This window comes from Neoarius graeffei, chromosome 1 (assembly GCF_027579695.1).
Source record: "Neoarius graeffei isolate fNeoGra1 chromosome 1, fNeoGra1.pri, whole genome shotgun sequence".
NCBI classification, from domain to species: Eukaryota; Metazoa; Chordata; class Actinopteri; order Siluriformes; family Ariidae; genus Neoarius; species Neoarius graeffei.
In genome coordinates, this window is record NC_083569.1 from 73,163,660 (window position 1) to 73,185,285 (window position 21,626).

General features: G+C 40.8%; 1 protein-coding gene across 3 annotated transcripts in view; it reads left to right on the top strand.

Moving 5' to 3' along the window:
• Positions 1 to 14,868, top strand: part of gc2 (guanylyl cyclase 2) — a 35,924-nt gene extending 21,056 nt beyond the window's left edge. For 2 of the 3 annotated variants that reach the window (XM_060924763.1, XM_060924770.1), the window contains exons 13-19: positions 919 to 1,082; positions 1,815 to 2,007; positions 8,369 to 8,543; positions 8,721 to 8,819; positions 8,925 to 9,019; positions 12,468 to 12,553; positions 13,653 to 14,868. In XM_060924763.1, the coding sequence (XP_060780746.1) occupies positions 919 to 1,082; positions 1,815 to 2,007; positions 8,369 to 8,543; positions 8,721 to 8,819; positions 8,925 to 9,019; positions 12,468 to 12,553; positions 13,653 to 13,773 (933 nt within the window). In that variant the 3' untranslated portion in view covers positions 13,774 to 14,868. Of the gene's footprint in view, positions 1 to 918; positions 1,083 to 1,814; positions 2,008 to 8,368; positions 8,544 to 8,720; positions 8,820 to 8,924; positions 9,020 to 12,467; positions 12,554 to 12,639; positions 12,729 to 13,652 lie in introns of all 3 variants that reach the window. The other variant, XM_060924776.1, reaches the window with a different exon arrangement.
• The last annotated feature ends 6,758 nt before the right edge of the window (positions 14,869 to 21,626 follow it).

Genomic DNA, 21,626 nt, shown 5'->3' on the forward strand with positions numbered 1-21,626 from the left:
GGACACTTAATAAACTAAAGCAAAAAACAAAAAAATCAAACACATTATCAAATACTTTCTAGCACATTCATTTCTCAGACAAAATTAGAATACTGGGCGGCACGGTGGTGTAGTGGTTAGCACTGTCACTTCATAGCAAGAAGGCTCTGAGTTCAAGGCCAGCGGCCGGCGAGGGCCTTTCTGTGTGGAGTTTGCATGTTCTCCCCACGTCTGCGTGGGTTTCCTCTGGGTGCTCTGGTTTCCCCCACAGTCCAAAGACATGCGGTTAGGTTAACATGGGGCAGCCTTGGGCTGAAGGTTGGGCTGAAGTGCCCTTGAGCAAGGCACCTAACCCCCAATTGCTCCCCAGGCACTATAGCAAAGCTGCCCACTGCTCTGGGTATGTGTGTGCTCATTGCTCACTTGTGTGTGCATGTGTGTGTTCACTGCTTCAGATGGGTTAAATGGGAGATGTTTCACTGTGCTTAAGTCTGTGCTTGAGTGTACGTTTGATAAATAAAGGCTTCTTGTCTTGTCACATAAGCAGGTTAACACTGCAACACCAGCGTTTTCAAAATCATACGTCTTTCTCATCCACACAACAGTTTAAAACATTTTTTTCCATTTTGAGGGTGTTTCAGAAAGACTGACCCAAAACACAGAGGAAAAAAAATTACATTTTAAAAAATTTGTCTATACATATGGATGGGGCCTTAGTTTCAAATGATCTTAAATGGTGTCAATAAAGGAGAAGAAGCATGAGATTATAAGAGTACAAAATGATGCTATAATATATATAAAACTTTTACTAGCATAATAAGCACAGAAATACAATCAACATTTTAGATATACCATATTCATTTATTTATTTGCCAGAGCTACCATGAGAAAGCTTTCCTTCTCTGAATGAGCCTCACCACTATCTCTCCCTTTCCTCAGTTCAAGAACATAAACAAAGGGAAGAAGACTAACATCATAGACTCCATGCTGAGGATGCTGGAGCAGTACTCCTCTAACCTGGAGGAACTGATCAGGGAAAGGACAGAGGAACTGGAAATTGAGAAACAGAAGACTGAAACGCTGCTCACACAGATGCTGCCACCGTGAGTAGAATAAATAAAACATATAAAGATGGAGTTTATTAGAATTTTGTAATACGGGATATTCATCTATATATTAATCGAATAGGATGTTTTCTTAATGAGTTAATATAATATATTCTTGAATAATATTTTTGGTGGCACGGTGGTGTGGCAGAATGGTGGTGTAGTGGTTAGCACTGTTGCCTCACAGCAAGAAGGCTCTGGGTTCGAGCCCAGTGGGCAGCGGGGGCCTTTCTGAGTGGAGTTTGCATATTCTCCCTGTGTCTGCAAGGGGGTGCGCTGGTTTCCCCCACTGTTCAAAGACCTGCGGTTAGGTTAACATGGGGTGGCCTTAGGCTGAGGTGCCCTTGAGTGAGGCATCTAACCTCCAACTGTTCCCTGGGCACTGTAGCATGGCTGCCCACTGCTCTGGGTATGTGTGTGTGCTCATTGCTCATGTGTGTGTGCATGTGTCAAGTCAAGTTTATTTGTAGTGTGTTCACTGCTTCAGATGGGTTAAATGCAGAGACGAATTTCACAAGTGTACGTGTGATGAATAAAGTTCTTCTTAATATATCAGTTGATTAAACATATTTATTTATTCATGATTGAGGCCTGATGAAATAGTTCACAAGTTCTCTGATGAACTGATTTCTATGAGCTCAATATGCTTGGGAGTAAACTTCTACTGCACACAACTGTATGTACAACTTGACCGACACCCCCCATCTCATGTCTGTTCCTGTGCTCCAGGTCAGTGGCTGAGGTTCTGAAGTTGGGGAGCACAGTGAAACCGGAGTACTTTGACAGTGTCACTGTCTACTTCAGTGATATTGTTGGCTTCACTACAATTTCGGCCAACAGCGAGCCAATAGAGGTGGTGGACCTTCTTAATGACCTCTACACACTCTTTGATGCAATCATCAGCAACCATGATGTGTATAAGGTATCATTCTGACTGCTATTTGGCCAGAGAGTGAGAACATCTGGTTCAGTCAAATCCTTCATTTACTGTATTTGTATGCCACCATGGTTACACCAAGAAATAGAGCACTCAGTGTATTATCTCAGTGAGACCAGAGTAACACTCCCTGTGCTTAACAGTGTTTTTATACACACTCTTAGGGAAGCCCTGCCATCTTAAAATAGCACTGTACTTTTGTGATTTTTTTTAAAGCTAATTGCTTTTTGGATGGCTAGTTCTGACTATATAAATTGGTGTATACTGTGTTACCCTATTTGGTGAATACCAGTTACACATGTAACAAGAAGGGCACGCAGAGAGTGCAGATCTCCACCAAAGGACAACAGCCAACTCTTCTATGATGTGCAAATGTGCAACTGCAACAACTTTTTGTACAACCCCAATTCCAAAAAAGTTGGGACACTGTGTAAAACATAAATAAAAACAGAATATGATGATTTGCAAATCTTGGAAACCCTATATTTCATTGAAAATAGTACAAAGATAACATATCAAATGTTGAAAATGAGAAATTTTATTGTTTTTTGAAAAAACATATGCTCATTTTGAATATGATGTCAGCAAAACGTTTCAGAAAAGTTGGGACAGGGGCAACAAAAGACTGAAAAAGTTGTGTAATATAAAAAAAAAACTACAGTGGTGCTTGAAAGTTTGTGAACCCTTTAGAATGTTCTATATTTCTGCATAAATATGACCTAAAACATCAGACTTTCACACAAGTCCTAATAGTAGATAAAGAGAACCCAGTTAAACAAATGAGAGAAAAAATATTATACTTGCTCATTTATTTATTGAGGAAAATGATCCAATATTACATTTCTGTGAGTGGCAAAAGTATGTGAACATCTAGGATTAGCAGTTAATTTGAAGTTGAAATTAGAGTCAGGTGTTTTCAAATCAATAGGATGACAATCAGGTGTGAGAGGGCACCCTGTTTTATTTAAAGAACAGGGATCTATCAAAGTTTGATCTTCATAACACGGTTGTGGAAGTGCATCATGGCATGAACAAAGGAGATTTCTGAGGACCTCAGAAAAAGCGTTGTTGATGCTTATCAGGCTGGAAAAGGTTACAAAACCATCTCTAAAGAGTTTGGACTCCACCAATCCACAGTCAGACAGACTGTGCACAAATGGAGGAAAGTCAAGACCATTGTTACCCTCCCCAGGAGTGGTCGACCAACAAAGATCACTCCAAGAGCAAGGCATGTAATAGTTGGCGAGGTCACAAAGGACCCCAGGGTAACTTCTAAACAACTGAAGGCCTCGCTCACATTGGCTAATGTTAATGTTCATGAGTCTACCATCAGGAGAACACTGAACAACAATGGTGTGCATGGCAGGGTTGCAAGGAGAAGGCCACTGCTCTCCAAAAAGAACATTGCTGCTCGTCTGCAGTTTGCTAAAGATCATGTGGACAAGCCAGAAGGCTATTGGAAAAATATTTTGTGGACAGATGAGACCAAAATAGAACTTTTTGGTTTAAATGAGAAGCATTATGTTTGGAGAAAGGAAAACACTGCATTCCAGCATAAGAACCTTATCCCATCTGTGAAACATGGTGGTGGTAGTATCATGGTTTGGGCCTGTTTTGCTGCATCTGGGCCAGGACGGCTTGCCATCATTGATGGAACAATGAATTCTGAATTATACCAGCGAATTCTAAAGGAAAATGTCAGGACATCTGTCCATGAACTGAATCTCAAGAAAAGGTGGGTCATGCAGCAAGGCAACAACCCTAAGCACACAAATCATTCTACCAAAGAATGGATAAAGAAGAATAAAGTTAATGTTTTGGAATGGCCAAGTCAAAGTCCTAACTTTAATCCAATCGAAATGTTGTGGAAGGACCTGAAGTGAGCAGTTCATGTGAGGAAACCCACCAACATCCCAGAGTTGAAGCTGTTCTGTACGGAGGAATGAGATAAAATTCCTCCAAGCTGGTGTGCAGGACTGATCAACAGTTATCGGAAACGTTTAGTTGCAGTTATTGCTGCACAAGGGGGTCACACCAGATACTGAAAGCGAAGGCTCACATACTTTTGCCACTCACAGATATGTAATATTGGATCATTTTCCTCAATAAATAAATGAGCAAGTATAATATTTTTGTCTCATTTGTTTAACTGGGTTCTCTTTATCTACTTTTAGGACTTGTGTGAAAATCTGATGATGTTTTAGGTAATATTTATGCAGAAATATAGAAAATTCTAAAGGGTTCACAAACTTTCAAGCACCACTGTAATTTGGTTAATTAGCAACAGGTTAGTAACCTCCATCCATCCATCCATCCATCCATCCATTATCTGTAGCTGCTTATCCTGTCCTACGGGGTCGCAGGCAAGCTGGAGCCTATCCCAGCTGACTATGGGCAAGAGGCGGGGTACACCCTGGACAAGTCGCCAGGTCATCGCAGGGCTGACACATAGACACAGACAACCATTCATACTCACATTCAAGGTTAGTAACATGATTGAGTATAAAAAGAGCATCTCAGAGAGGCGGAGTCTCTCAGAAGTAAAGATGATGAGGGGTTCACTGCTCTGTGAAAGTCTATGTGGGCAAACAGTGCAACAATTTAAGAATAACGTTCCTCAATGTAAAATTGCAAAGAATTTGCGGATCACGTCATCTATGGTACATAATATCATTAAAAGATTCAGAGAACCTGGAGAAATCTCTGTATGCAAAGACAAGGCTGAAAACTGACATTGGATGCCTGTGATCTTCAAGTCCTCAGGAGACACTGCATTAAAAGCAGACATGTGTCTGTAGTGGAAATCACTGTATGGGCTCAGGAACACTTCAGAAAACCATCGTCTGTGAAAACAGTTCATGACTGCATCCACAAATGCAAGTTAAAATCAGATATAAACAATATCTAGAAACACCACCACCTTCTCTGGGCCTGAGCTCTTTTACAATGGACTGAGATGAAGTGAAAAACTGTCCTGAGGTCTGACGAATCAAAAGTAGAAATTATTTTTAGAAATCATGGACAGCACGTCCTCCAGGCTAAAGAGGAGAGGGAGCATCCAGCTTGTTATCAGTGCACAGTTCAAAAGCCAGCATCTGTGATAGTATGAGGGTGCATTAGTGCACATGACATGGGTAGCTTGCACATCTGGGAAGGCATCATTAATGCCGAATCATTTATACATGTTTCAGAGCAATATGCTGCCATCCAGACAAAATCTTTTTCAGGGAAGGCCTTCCTTCTTTCAGGAAGACAATGACAAACCACTTTCTGCACATATTAAAACTGCATGGCTCTGTAGTAAAAGAGTCCGGGTGCTAAAATGGCCTGCCTGCAGTCCAGACCTGTCTCCCATTTAAAACATTTGGCGCATTATGAAGCAAAAAATATGACAAAGGAGACCCCGAACTGTTGAGCAACTGAAATTGTATATAAGGCAAGAATGGAACAGCATTTATCTTTCAAAACTACAGTAATTGGTCTCCTTAGTTCCCAAATGTTTAGAGTATTGTTAAAAGCAGAGGTGATGCAACACACTGGTGAACATGCCCCTGTCCCAACGTTTTTGAAACGTGTTGCTAACATCAAATTCAAAATGAGCCTATGGTTTTTCAAAAAAAAATCTCAGTTTCAACATTTGATATGTTGTTTTTGTACTATTTTCAATGAAATATAGGGTTTCCATGATTTGCAAATTAACGCATTTATTTACAGTTTACACAATGTCCCAACTTTTTTAGAACTGGGCTTATATCTAGATATATTTCCAAAAGTATTAGAATTATGTGCCTAATTACTGGTACCCATGAATATGGAGTAATCATATTTCTACACTGGCTATGTTTTTTCCCATTATTGAATTTTACTGTCATCTACTGCATTTTGAGATGTATGGCATTGTTCAGTGCAGACTTCCACAAAGGCCAAATGCCTTAGCTTTTAATCTTAGTGAAAGTGAATCTAAATTTGTGGATCCACCCTGTGACTCGGATCTGCTCCAAAATATAATTTGTTCTTCCTTGGCCCATGCTACCTTTCCACCAAGTGTTATGGAAATCAGGTTGGTAGGTTTTGCGCAACCCTGCTTACAGTCAGACAAACCACACCGAAAATGTAACCTCTTTGGCAGAGGTAACCCAGATAAGGATACCAGAGGAGATGAGAATCACCTGGATACCTTTACATAGGTGTGCACACAGGCTGAAACCTTCCAACTTAGTCACAATGTAACAGATGCATAGTATTTGCAATAAATAATGCTATATTACAATAATATTTCCTTGAACGTTCTCGCTGGATTAGCATCTGTCTTGTGGGTGATGGGAACATGGGAATATGCATAATGCAAATCCTCCAACATTAACCAGTCCTGTGGACGCAAGGCATGAATTACACTTGACAACCTTTGTATATGGAAAGGGAACTTTTAGGAACCAGTTTAGCCCCTTAGATCTAAAATTGGATGGAAGCAACTGTCCTTCTTCTGGAACTGATAGTATGTTGATTAAAACCCTTGAACCCTTGGTTCACACATCTGTCCACAAGAGAACTACATAACTTCTAGGATTGGTGTAACAATGATTTAAAGATACTTTAATGGTAGTGGGACACAGGCTCAAAAATTGACCATGGTTTTGCTGGGTTTCACATGACATCACATCTGCCTCATTAGTTATTCAAAACTTTAACTGGTGGTCTACCAAAGCTCAGTTGACAAAGTGTTTGTACAGAGAAGGTGCATTTCTCGCACGAAAAATGCCTTATGCTTGCGTTATTTTGGGTTGTTTGAATCGATCAAACCGTGAAACTGAAAAGTTTCTTCAGGGTTCCCCGTGAACTAATAAAAAAGGGTGAACGAACACAGGATTTCACAAAAAGACATCGAGAAAAGTGGCTTTTGAACCTCTCACTGAAATCGAAGGGAGCCGAGTCGAAGCATGCTCGAGTTTGCAGTGATCACTTAGTGAAAGGTTTGTATCTCCCTCTCAGCTGTCCTTAGTGTTTTCCAAGTACTTTTCTTGCTAAAAATTACTTTTCTCGCAAAAAAATTTACGGTACTTTTTTTAGTCACAAAGCGCTAAAGCTGTTTCTTTGTTTACTCCTCACAAAGCCCATATGCATGAAGGTCGCAACAAAATTCTTACCCAGTCATATAGTTACAATGTGCCGTGATCACTTCTCCGCCTTGTTTAACTAAGATCCAGGTCTTTAAAGGGGTTTCTGATGATCTTTGTGAATGATTTACCGGAGAGATAAGAGCCAACACAAGTGAGAATCAAGCCAACTGTTGTTTGTTTACACTTCAACTTTCAGCGCTTCGTTGTAAAGACATGAACAAAAAGCTTAAAAACCCACACTTACATGGGCAAAAACAATACAGGATTCATTCGGCAGTGACTTGATACCAAGGTCCTTTACCCAGCCACATACAAAAAAGTTGTAAGCCTCCATATGCTTCCACGCTTTCATCTGTTTTGCAGTGTAGAAGGACGTCTGTAACATCAGATAGTTCGAGATGTTGGGGAGCTCGACTGAAGGGTAGTTTTCAAGATCGTATGATAAGTCCTTCGTTCCCAGACTGTAGGGGTCTGTTCCACTGCACATAGCAATCTTCTGAATATATCTAAAGCGAGTAGTGGCTTCTAGATTATGAGCATACTCTGATAAGTTATTGCTAGTTGTTTGCACTACAGCAGCCGTTTAGACCACCAGCTATTTCACTTCCGGTAAAACCGCTAAGAAAAGTCACATGCCTGAAACCCAGCAGTACAGGTCAGATTTTATAAGGTTGATTTGAGCTTTCCACACTTGGCACTGAGCATAAGCCAGATGGTGTGTAGTCACCCCATATCCTAGTTTAGGGGCTCAACCACAAGAAGTGAGGTGTTGATCAGTGCCTGCAGATTGGAAGGATTGTTCCAATACTAGCAGTAAAGGCTAACATATTGCCTGTGGCTGTCACATTTGATGCAGCATTGTAGGTTCCTGATAGAATGTAATCAGTGTATCTGCATTCAGGCCATGGACAAAATTATACATAATAACTAATTTAAAAAAAAAAGCTGGCATGCCTTGATATTATACAGTATTTACTCTGCTTGCTGATATAGCTCCCTCACCTTGTGCCGCATTTGTATTAATATCACTGAGGCTTCACATAATAACTATGTGGTTTAATGTGAATGGAGATCATTGTGTTAATTTTGATCAGTTTTGTTACTTTAGTGCATATGTTTCATGTTCAATTGTTTTATTACATAAACTGAGACTGGAACAGGAGAGAAGTAAAACCTATGGTATAAAACTTACTTTAGTACCTCTATCTCTCTATCTCTCTACCATCCAGGTTGAGACAATAGGTGATGCCTACATGGTGGCGTCAGGTTTGCCTGTGCCTAATGGGAACTGCCATGCAGCTGAGATTGCAAACATGGCTCTGGATATCCTCAGTGCTGTAGGGACATTTAAAATGAGACACATGCCTGATGTCCCGGTCCGAATCCGAATAGGACTTCACACAGGTCAGACAACTTGTTTTTGTATGGAATGTGCAGCAGCAAGAAAATATATATATATTTTAAACCTGTACATATCACTTTGAGGTGAATTTAAAATGTAGTAATTCTTTCAGTAGTAATTCTGATCATTGTCAAAATACATAGCTATTGGTTTAAACATGTCCGTATGTTCTTGTGTAGGTCCTTGTGTAGCTGGAGTCGTGGGCTTGACAATGCCCAGGTACTGTCTGTTCGGAGACACAGTCAACACAGCTTCTAGAATGGAGTCCACAGGGATGCGTGAGTTAAAAGACATCGAAGTCATATTTAAATATTTTTGAGGTTTTGACCTCTATAGGTTTTGGCCATGAACTGTAACTGATTTGTGCTCTCGGTTTCCTACAGCATATCGGATTCATGTTCACTCCAGCACAGTTACAATCCTGAAGGCACTGAATGCAGGATATAAAGTACAGTTGAGAGGCAGGATTGAACTCAAGGTAAGACTCAGCTGTCATGGATGATTTTTTTGTTTGAAAAGACTGTGGAAAAAATATGATTTGTACGATGAAACTATGTAAATAGTGGCAAAACTGTGGTGCAGCAGGTAGAGTTGCCACCTCACAGCTCTATGGTCCCCAGTTTGTTCCTGAGCTCTGGTTACTGTCTGTGCAGAGCTTCTGTGCAATGTTCTCCCCATGTCTGCATTGGGTTCCTCCAGGTTCTCCAGTTTCCTCCCACCTCACAAAAAATATTCACCAGGTTAATTGGCTATACTAAATTGCCCCTAGGTGTGAAACATTTTGTGTGTGTGTGTGTGTGTGTGTGTGTGTGTGTGTGTGTGTGTGTGTGTGTGTGTGTACTTGCTACATATTGAGGACCAGAATGTTTTTAAGCAATAAAATTAGGACATTTTTGGGAAATGAGGACATTTTGGCTGGTCATCACTTCTTCAAAGGGCTGTGGAAGGGTTAAGACGTTTAAGAGTTTTAAAAGCTATAGGGTTCAGCTTAGAATAAAGGTTAGGTTAGGGTTAAGTTGAGTGATGGTTAAGGTTAGGATAGGCTAGCATGGTGGTGCAGTGGTTAGCACTGTCACCTCACAACAAGAAGGTTCTGGGATTGAACCTCACGGTCAACGGGGGCCTTTCTGTGTGGAGTTTGCATGTTCTTCCTATGTCTGTGTGGGTTTCCTCTGGTTTCCTCCAACAGTTCAAAGACTTGCAGATTAGATAAAATACACAGCCACTGGAGTTGCACAAGCCAGTGCATACTTGGTGCCAGTCCCAAGCCCAGATAGATTGGGCAGGGTTGTGTCAGGAAAGGCATCCAGTGTAAAAACCTATGCTAAATCAAATATATGGAACAGATATGTTGCGCCGACCCCTAACAGGAGGAGCTGAAAGAAGAAGGTAAGGTGCTAGGCAGTGTTGTAGTCGAGTCACTAAACCTCGAGTCCGACTCCACTCTCAAGTCCTCAGTGTTCAAATCGGAGTCAAGTCCAAGTCATTACAGTCAAGTCCGAGAACAAGACTCCAACTGCACCATTTGATGGTGGCTGTTGCTGCCTTTATGTGAAAGTGTCTCTGCTACTGTGTTGGACAAACGTTATTGCTTGACTGCCCTATTTTAGTTAATAGGCTACAGATAAAAAGCTTGTTCATCGCTCAGCAAGCCCTGCCCACTATCAACAGGGCAAATAACATGAAAGAGGGTTAACACTCACTAGTTCATCGCTCAGCAAGCCCTGCTATCAACAGAGCAATGAACATAGCATGCCACTTCTTCTCTGGGTGGAGTCTTGCCAAATAATGATTGAAGTTTGAGGTTGTCCCCATCATCTCCTCAATAGTTATTCTACATACAGTGGTGCTTGAAAGTTTGTGAACCCTTGAGAATTTTCTATATTTCTGCATAAATATGACCTAAACATCATCAGATTTTCACACAAGTCCTAAAAGTAGATAAAGAGAACCCAGTTAAACAAATGAGACAAAAATATTATACTTGGCCATTTATTTATTGAGGAAAATGATCCAATATTACATATCTGTGAGTGGCAAAAGTATGTGAACCTTTGCTTTCAGTATCTGGTGTGACCCCCTTGTGCAGCAATAACTGCAACTAAACGTTTCTGGTAACTGTTGATCAGTCCTGCACACTGGCTTGGAGGAATTTTAGCCCATTCCTCCATACAGAACAGTTTCAACTCTGGGATGTTGGAGGGTTTCCTCACATGAACTGCTCGCTTCAGGTCCTTCCACAACATTTCGATTGGATTAAGGTCAGGACTTTGACTTGGCCATTCCAAAACACTAACTTTATTCTTCTTTAACCATTCTTTGGTAGGATGACTTGTGTGCTTAGGGTTGTTGCCTTGCTGCATGACCCACCTTCTCTTGAGATTCAGTTCATGGACAGATGTCCTGACATTTTCCTTTAGAATTCGCTGGTATAATTCAGAATTCATTGTTCCATCAATGATGGCAAGCCGAGCAGCAATGTTCTTTTTGGAGAACAGTGGCTTTCTCCTTGCAACCCTGCCATGCGCACCATTGTTGTTCAGTGTTCTCCTGATGGTGAACTTCTGAACATTAACATTGGCGAATGTGAGAGAGGCCTTCAGTTGCTTAGAAGTTACCCTGGTGTCCTTTGTGACCTCGCCGACTATTACACGCCTTGCTCTTGGAGTCATCTTTGTTGGTCGACCACTCCTGGGGAGGGTAACAATGGTCTTGAATTTCTTCCATTTGTACACAATCTGTCTGACTGTGGATTGGTGGAGTCCAAACTCTTATGAGATGGTTTTGTAACCTTTTTCAGCCTGATGAGCATCAACAACACTTTTTCTGAGGTTCTCAGAAATCTCCTTTGTTCGTGCCATGATACACTTCCACAAACATGTGTTGTGAAGATCAGACTTTGATAGATCCCTGTTCTTTAAATAAAACAGGGTGCCCACTCACACCTGATTGTCATCCCATTGATTGAAAACACCTGACTCTAATTTCACCTTCAAATTAACTGCTAATCCTAGAGGTTCACATACTTTTGCCACTCACAGACATGTAATAATGGATCATTTTCCTCAATAAATAAATGACCAAGTATAATATTTTTGTCTCATTTGTTTAACTGGGTTCTCTTTGTCTACTTTTAGGACTTGTGTGAAAATCTGATGATGTTTTAGGTCATATTTATGCAGAAATATAGAAAATTCTAAAGGGTTCACAAACTTTCAAGCACCACTGTATGGAACATACAGCAGTACATTTTTTCCCACTGCACGAGAAGTCTGTATCAGCAAAGCCGACAATCCTGGGGACATTCTCTCCAGACATTTTAGCGCCATTAATGTTAGTTTGTTGCTGAACATGATGTACTGTATAAACAGGTGAATGTGCATTCTCTTGCATGAAATTAGTATAAAAATTAATGTTGATATAAATATCTTTTGCCAAATTATTATGGCATGTTACAAAAAATAAAGAAAAAAATCTGAGTTCTCGTCTCCAATTTACGAGTCCAAATGCAGTTTATGCACAGGTCCAAGTCATCAGTGCTCAAGTCCAAGTCAAGTCATGAGTCCTTAAAATCAGGGCATGACTCACACTCAAGTCCGAGTCCTGGACTCGAGTACTACAAGCTTGGGGCTAGGGAATACATTATGTCAATGAGAGTCCCCACAATTATAGAAGTACAAGAGTGTGTGCATGGTGCCTTGCGACACATACTCATTCAGGATCTGTCCCAGCCTTATGCCCAGTATTGCCAAGATTGCTTATGAGTAAGATGAATAAGTGAACCATGCGAAGAATTCATTTTCTACACACAACTGAATCGAGACTGGCAGTCTGGCAGTTTGTGCCCTATTTCTTGCTGCTTTCCTGGTTCATTACACATGATGCATTACTTCCACACTGACACGCTTATCTGCTCTCTTCCACAGGGCAAAGGCACGGAAGAGACCTACTGGCTCATTGGGAGAGACGGTTTCATCAAACCACTCCCTGTCCCACCTGAATTAAAGCCGGGGTAAGACTGGGCCGCCCCATGGCCTGTGACCTGGCAGTGTGTCTGTGTGTGTCTTTCTTGTTCATCCTTTCCAATATATTTTGCAGGCAAATGGCACATGGCTTGCAGATGGAGGAAATAGCTGCATACAAGAGGCGGAAAGCGGAGAAAGAGCTTGCAAAGAAGAATAACTGAGGTAATGTTATGCATGGAGAATGTATAACATTACTGAATGTGGTGTCTGGAATGGGAGACATGGGACACAATTAGCACATCTGTGCCATTATATTTGAACTACATTCTCCAACTATGAATTAACTCAGTTCTTCTACTTTCAAGTTATGCTTCTCAAGCTATAATCTGCCAGTTATCACTATTTTTTTTTTTAACATTTTTATACCAGCCATTATTGTGTGTGTGTGTGTGTGTGTGTGTGTGTGTGTGTGTGTGTGTGTGTGTGTGTGTGTGTGTGATTATTGTGTGTGTGTGTGTGTGTGTGTGTGTGTGTGTGTGTGTGTGTGTGTGTGTGTGTGTGCATGCGCATGTGTGCGTGCACATGCGTGTGTGTGTGTGTGTGTGTGTGTGTGTGTGTGTGTGTGTGTGTGTGTGTGTGTGTGCCTTACAAAAACCTTACAAAGCTGTTTGGTTCAGAAGCTGGCGCTGAAACTCCTTCAAGGATATTAATGAAGATCTTCCCCGCCTCAGTACAAAGACTGTAACCAAAGTGAAATAAATCTTTATAAAACACTGATGCTATGTGACAACCTGGGAAATTTTAACCCTTTTGTTTTTGGCCTTGGCGTGATTTGTGCAGTCAAATATAGCAGTTCTACATGCTCTCTCCTTTCAGATGGCATTGCACTCTTCTGGTATGGATAGCTGTGAATGTGGCCGGCTTTTGAAAACCGGATGCCTGGCTATGTCTGGCATGCAGATGTGTCTATTTGTGTTGTCTGTTATGCTCTATATGCTCTCCTAGGGTTCCATATATTAATGTCTTAATGTAGGCATATATAATATAAATATTTATCATTAGTGCATTTACAGCTAATGCATGTTTTTAATAAAGTATTTATGTGATTAGGCTGATGCACACTCTTTGTTGTGTGGTGTTTTTCAGGCCTGATAATAAGGATTTTAAGTTGATGCTTCAGAAGGCAGTGAAGAAGATCGCTGCCGTGCGTCAGGTGGCCCAGATTACTCTGGCTGATGAAGACAACATCATGATACACCATCATTAAGAACCGTTCACTTGTGCTCTTTTGACCTGTGCATTTGAGACATTGGAACTTCATGCAGTTAATCAATAAAACCAGGAAGTCCTTCTTTTCTATTTCAGCCTTTTTCTCCCTTGGTCTGATCAAAGTGGCTTGAGCTCTGGATATTTACTCCTGCCTGTAGTTGGGTTGGTGTGTCTCTAAAAGCAGGACTTCTGCTTTATTATTCACGGCTCCTGTTCAAGTTTGAGACGGTATGTCATCATGTGCATTTCAGCGACCTGAAATTCCCATAACTTCTCTTTTTTGGGACTGAATGAACTTTAAATGAATTAAACTGCGACAAGTAAGACACAGCTACCAGGGAATCAGGTGGTGAGTGGAATATTCCAGCACTGTCTTTCCATCTTGAACTCTATCCTGAGAGATTACAGGCCTGTTCTGAATATGAAGCATCTTTGTGACACAAGCCAAAGTCACATGAGCAGCTAAAATTATCCACTGGGAATCCATTGCTCAGCAAGACGAGGATTGGATCAGCAGCAGAGAGATAGACAGAGACATCGACAGAGAGACAGAGAAGTGAGGGTAAGAGATTGGATGAGGGGATAAAAGAACTATGTGCTTTCCGTTTGCATACAAATTTCAAACTCTGGTTCCTATCATCTATAGGAAAGAAATATCCTTCTCGCCTGAGGAGAAAATTTCCAAACCTGGTCCTCTTTGTCCTTGCCAGGAAACAAGGAGCAGAAACTTGGTGCAGAAAAAAGAAACTATATTTACAAAAGTGTTCATGGAATAATTAGAGCTGAATGAAACTACATATAGTGTCCATATCTACTAGAATAAACAACTGACATGGTGGTACAATAGAGCTTAGAACTGTTGCTGAAATTCTGTTCAGACAGACATATCTTAATACAGGGTATGTTTAGCATGGACTCCCATGGATGTCATTAATGCACAAACCTTTAAGCAATATATTGAATTTAACTGTACAGTGTCAGTGATGTAAACATGTCAAATGTACAGTATCTGTTGGTATTTTTTTTTAGCTCTGATATAACTAAAAAAAATTACACAATCACAAGTATGATCGCTGAAGACAAGACAAAATCTCTGTATTACCATGAAAAATTCCAAATGAGTGTAAAATGAAATTCAGATGTTATATTGAACTTGTGTATTAAGGACACTAATCATCTCCTCTGGAAGATCTGCTATCATGCTTTTTTTTTTTTAAATTCAAGCCATAATCTGCTACACCTGATCCAACTAAGAGGTTGCATGAAATATGGGTTAAGATGTGGGTTGGAACTGATTTCTGTTGGAACTGGCAAACATCGATTTAGGCCATATTTTAAGCAAAGGGCTCTGAAATGTTCAGCCTTTCTAGTGCTGATCACATTATCCAACTCCGACATCCAATGAAGAGCTTGATCGGTCAGTTGGATCAGGTGTACCAACAAACTTTAATCCAAAGGTGGGAAAAAAAAATAATTGATGTGAACTTGTCGAATTAATGAAACCTTTACAATTAACAATAAACTTGGCTTTTATTTCAACAGAAGTGTGTCAATAAGTTTTGCAACAAGGAGATAAACCTGACTGTAAAACCCCGACTTGGAATGAAACAACGCCGTTTTGTGGTGAGAGGTGTAAACGCAGCAGATGGTGACCTCGATGTTGTGTGGATTAGGCCAGGTGGCTCTTTATAAGAAGTACGCAGAGTGACAAGGTCACCCTTAACCAGATTACACAATTCTAAAGCCTCTCTGTTATCCTACATGTAGATTATAGCATACTCCTGAACATGTTTCTGTAAATGATTATCTGTGTGAGTATGACAAATTAAGTTGGCGTTATTAGTTTTTATTAACACATCAGATCTACACAGCTAAAATGTGAGCAACATCATGTTCGCTTCTCCAGAGTAGTAATGATTATTCTCCACCTTCTCTTAGGATATGTGTTGCTAAATAATTTTAACAAGTCAGGACGAAAGAGCTTTTTTCTTTTCTTTGACATACAGTAAGTATTTACCTGCAGTACTGCAATTTCAGTGGGAAGAGTGAAAAGAGTTTTCATGTTTGCACATAACATGAAGAATGGAGTTGGCAAACAATATGCAATTAAAAAAGTAATATTGCTAAAAAAAAAAAAAGGTTTCCAGACTTCTTCTTCCTTGTCCAGCACTATTCCCAGGTCAAGGTCCATATGGACCCTACTGATCCACATGTCATATTAATTGGAGCATAGTTTTACGCTGGATGCCCTTCTTACCGCAACCCTCCCATTTCTGGGCTTGAGAAACAACCATTCACACCTAGGGGCAATTTAGAGTAGCCAATTAGCCTAACCACATGTCTTTGGACTGTGGGGGAAACCAGAGCACACCCATGTAGACACATGAAGAACATGCAAACTCCACACAGAAAGGCCACCGTCGGCCACTGGGCTCGAACCCAAAACCTTGAGGCAACAGTGCTAACCACTACACCACTGTGCCACCCCATCATGGTGTCCAGGCTAATAGTAGTTAAAAGTTTCCTTTTCATTATAAGCCAGACCCAAAGGGTGATATTCCCAAATTACCAGCCCGTGGTTATTTTATAATAGTCCACTGTTATACAAATTGCAAATTGGCCAAGCATGAAATGGGTGATGTTATTAATTTTAAAAACATCTTTACTAATTTGTTCCACAGGATAATAAGGGAAACTCTTAAAAGGACTTGAAGCTACACAGCTGTAGGCTGCAGTATATCTACTGTACCAAATTTAAATATCTAGTAGGTAATAAAATATAATATATGAAATAGGTTCTGGGCGTTTTTGTTTGTTTGTTTGTTTGTTTGTTTGTTAATGGAATTGAGGAAATTGTGAAATTGAGGTAATTCACATCATCTACCACATGAAGGAGCAACTGAGTCATCATTAATAGGTGATGTATACATGCTGGTTTTGGGTGTAGACTTCCTGAACTTTATACTTCATTTCTAATCAATCTACATGATAGTATACCTTTATTTACTACTAACTTTACCTGTTACAGTCTGTGAATGACAGAACGTCTGTCAGTGTTGATTATTTTCATGTAACGCTGCTTGATTCCCCAATTCCTGTGATAAGAGGTGGAAAAAGTACTAAGAAATTATATGAATGTATCGATTACGTAATTAAATTAATTAAACTTAAATTAAGGAGCAGCACGGTGGTGTAGTGGTTGGCGCTGTCGCCTCACAGCAAGAAGGTCCGGGTTCGAGCCCCGTGGCCGGCGAGGGCCTTTCTGTGCGGAGTTTGCATGTTCTCCCCGTGTCCGCGTGGGTTTCCTCCAGGTGCTCCGGTTTCCCCCACAGTCCAAAGACATGCAGGTTAGGTTAACTGGTGACTCTAAATTGAGCGTAGGTGTGAATGTGAGTGTGAATGGTTGTCTGTGTCTATGTGTCAGCCCTGTGAAGACCTGGCGACTTGTCCAGGGTGTACCCCGCCTTTCACCCGTAGTCAGCTGGGATAGGCTCCAGCTTGCCTGCGACCCTGTAGAACAGGATAAAGCGGCTAGAGATAATGAGATGAGAAACTTAAATTAACTGTTTTACTTCACTAAAACCGTTAGACAGTAATATTTGTTTTAAAGCAACTATGTTGAAGAAGAAGAAGAAGAAGAAGAAGAAACCTTCTTCTTCTTCTTCTTCTTCTTCAGCAAACTTTGTAAGTTTGCTGGATATACTGTATGCATGAGTAATAAGTGCTATGTAGTTGCTAATGGATTAATCAGAAGTAAAATATCCTGTAAATAACCAATATTCATCATTAGCTGGAATTGGACATTCAGCCTAGCCAATTACCCTCACTGGCCACTTTAATAGGAACTTGTTCTTGATTCTAAGTTTCCTGTTCTTGGCTGGCAGGAGCGAAACCCAGTGTGGTCTTCTGCTGTTGCATGCTGAGATGCTTTTCTGCTCACCACGGCTGTAAAGAGTTGCTATGAGTTACTATATCCTTCCTGGCAGCTCGAATTAATCTGACCATTTCTCTCTGTCCTCTCTTATCAATAAAGCGTTTGTTTCCACTCACAGAACTGTCGCTCACTCGATGTTTTTTATTTTTTGCACCATTCTGTGTAAACTCTAGAGACCGTTGTGTGTGAAAACCCGAGGAGGTCAGCAGTTTCTGAAATGCTCAAACCAGTCCATCTGGCTCAAACCAACACCCACGCCACAGTGAAAGTCACACTTTGAGATCACAATTTTTCCCATTTTGATGTTTGAAGTGAACATTAACTGAAGCTCTTGATTTGTATCTGCACAATTTTATGCATTGTGTTGCTGTCAAGGGATCGGCTGAGTAGAGAACTGCATAAAACAGCTGGTGGATAGGTGTTCCTAATAAAGTGGCCAGTGAGTGTATGTTAGCTACTGGAATTGATGCTAGTCTAACCTAGCAATAGCAAAGAACCAGGATAACTGAGATAAATGTAGCCAGCTTACATTGTCGAAACATGCTTTTTCACATTGGATGGACTTCATGCCTTTTAGGGAGGCAAAGATGACACCTGATTTTATTTCTTACTTACTCCAGCAAGGGCGGCACGGTGGTGTAATGGTTAGCGCTGTTGCCTCACAGCAAGAAGGTCTGGGTTCGAGCCCCGTGGCCGGCGAGGGCCTTTCTGTGCGGAGTTTGCATGTTCTCCCCGTGTCCGCGTGGGTTTCCTCCGGGTGCTCCGGTTTCCCCCACAGTCCAAAGACATGCAGGTTAGGTTAACTGGTGACTCTAAATTGACCGTAGGTGTGAATGTGAGTGTGAATGGTTGTCTGTGTCTATGTGTCAGCCCTGTGATGAGCTGGCGACTTGTCCAGGGTGTACCCCGCCTTTCGCCCGTAGTCAGCTGGGATAGGCTCCAGCTTGCCTGCGACCCTGTAGAACAGGATAAAGTGGCTCGAGATAATGAGATGAGAGACTTACTCCAGCAACTTGAAACATTTAACTCAGATAGGGCGAGAGGCATTCATCGTCAAGTTCCACACTGAAACTTATCCATCTTCAGACACACAGATGGCTATAACTGAAATGATTGGACACTAAACTGATCCCATTTGATTGGTCTATAGTGTAGTCATTATCCGGATACGCGAAAAAGAGGTCTTTGGATTTGTAATGAGCATTTTGAAGGTTTAAATAAAAATCTAATGAGTAGAAAGTACTTTTTTCTTGGAAATGGAACTAAGAGTACCAGTATTCAATTTCAGCAATGCTTAAGTAAATTATAAATATGCCAAAATAATATTTAAGTATGAAATTACAATTACTGAAGTATTTCCACCCCGGTCCTCAGGTTCCTTACCAGCTTCCTTACCAGCTAAATATATTACATGCACATTAATTACATTGTCATCAGGCAAGATATGACCACTTGTTCGAACATAAATACCATTACAGAACTTTCCATTAGATGATGAGACAAGGCAAGGCCTTTGAACACATTTCCACTGTCAGTCTGGGAAAGGTGTCACAGTAAGTTATGGCCTGCCTGGCATTCGGTCTGGCACAAACCCTCAGTCTAGTGGGCAGTACACAGAGTACAGTACAAGCATACAACGTGTTTCCATTGTGTAAATACCTGGACAGAGCACAGGTTTTCCTGTACTTCCAGTGTTGAGTAACCACTTTATCATGGTCAGGGCAGCAGTGCATGATGGGAACACTAGACCTGATATGGGGATCTACAGTATCTGGGAAGTTTTTCTGCCATGTTGCTCCAGACTCATACTTTTCCCAGTGTAGTCTTGTGTAGTTGACTAGAATTGGCTTCATCAAGCCAAAAATACAACATATGGCCAAAAGTTTGTGGACACCACACCCATATGTGCTTGTTGAACATCGTATCCCAGAGTTAGTCTTTAATTTTATTGTTGTAATAATTTTCACTCTTCCGGGAAGGCTTTTCACTAGGTTTTGAAGCGTGGCTGTGGGGTTTTGTACTCATTCAGCCACAAGAGGATTAGTGAGGTCAGGCACTGATGTCAGACGAGGAGCTCTGGGGTGCAGTTGGTGTTCCAATTCATCCAATACAAAAGGTGTTCAGTGTGGTTGAGGTCAGGGCTCTGTGCAGGCCACTAGACATCTTCCACTCCAACCTTGACAAGCCATATCTTCACAGACCTTGGCATTGACAGTGGCATTGTCATGCAAGAACAGATTTGTGCCCTTTAGGTCCAGTGAAGGGAAATTGTAAAGCTACAGCTTGCAAAGACATCCAGTACAATTGTGTGCTTCCAATATTGTGGTAACAGTTTGGGGAATGCCCCTATATGGGTGTGATGGTCAGGTATCCACAAACTTTTGGCCATATACTGTATTTTCACACGAACAAAGCCTGCTTCCTTTAATGTCTCTCAGATTCTCCTTACCACTCACCTCACTGTTTGTTGTTTTTTTCTTCCACCACCCCAATTCTATACAATCCCAAATGCGCATGCGCACACGCACACACAAACAAACAACTAAGGGCAATTTAGCAGAGCCAATCCATCTACTGGCATGTTTTTGGGAGGTAGAAGGAACACGAAGAACCCAGAGGACACAATAAGAACATGCACAGAAACTCCACACAGACAGTAAACCAAGTTCAGGTTCAAATCGGGGATCCTGGAGCTGTGAGGCAGTAATGTTACCTGCTGCACCACCATGGTTGAACATGCTAATCAAATTCCTTTCCTATTAAAACTGAAATGAATGAAATGCAACTTACTGTTGTAAACTAAAGCTGTATAGATCTTAATATAATTGCAGTATGTGACTGATATGTTGAGCCTGAGATGTTATCATGCAGTAATGTATGAAAAGTTGTGTCTCAGTAATACTGAGATTCTGTACACGCCTCAAGCATAAAGATACCATGTTTTTAATCTCGAGAGACATGCAGACATACCTGTCAAATTGGGATTTAAAAGTAAGGGAAATTTTTCAGCGCCCTGCCCAAGTCATCTCACCACCCCTACCACTGTGCACATACCACTTACATTTAAACAAGTGTATACACACCGAATCCAAAAATCACCAGTAGGCAACCATTTGCTTTAAAATATCAGTGCAACAAAGATTGGGTTAATGAGATCCTACATACTTTAAGTGACTACAGTGAGGTGTTCAAAATCACGATACATACACGTCACTTACACATTATGTTTCAAATGTGATTTTGAGAGATGCTACTGGTAAGTGAGCGTATTGATAGGAGAGAGTGATTACAAAAATGGATAGGAGAAATAGGGTGAGTGAGTGAATAGATGGGAGATACCATTTTATTTGTCTCTTGCAGACACAAGGGACTTGTTGTACATGGAATCTGCAGACTTTACATTCCTCAACACCTTCCAAGAAGGAGTGTACAGTGGTGCTTGAAAGTTTGTGAACCCTTTAGAATGTTCTACAAACCCGATTCCAAAAAAGTTGGGACAAAGTACAAATTGTGAATAAAAACGGAATGCAATGCTGTGGAAGTTTCAAAATTCCATATTTTATTCAGAATAGAACATAGATGACATATCAAATGTTTAAACTGAGAAAATGTATCAGTTAAATAGAAAAATTAGGTGATTTTAAATTTCATGACAACAACACATCTCAAAAAAGTTGGGACAAGGCTATGTTTACCACTGTGAGACATCCCCTTTTCTCTTTACAACAGTCTGTAAATGTCTGGGGACTGAGGAGACAAGTTGCTCAAGTTTAGGGATAGGAATGTTAACCCATTCTTGTCTAATGTAGGATTCCAGTTGCTCAACTGTTTTAGGTCTTTTTTGTCGTATCTTCCGTTTTATGATGCGCCAACTGTTTTCTATGGGTGAAAGATCTGGACTGCAGGCTGGCCAGTTC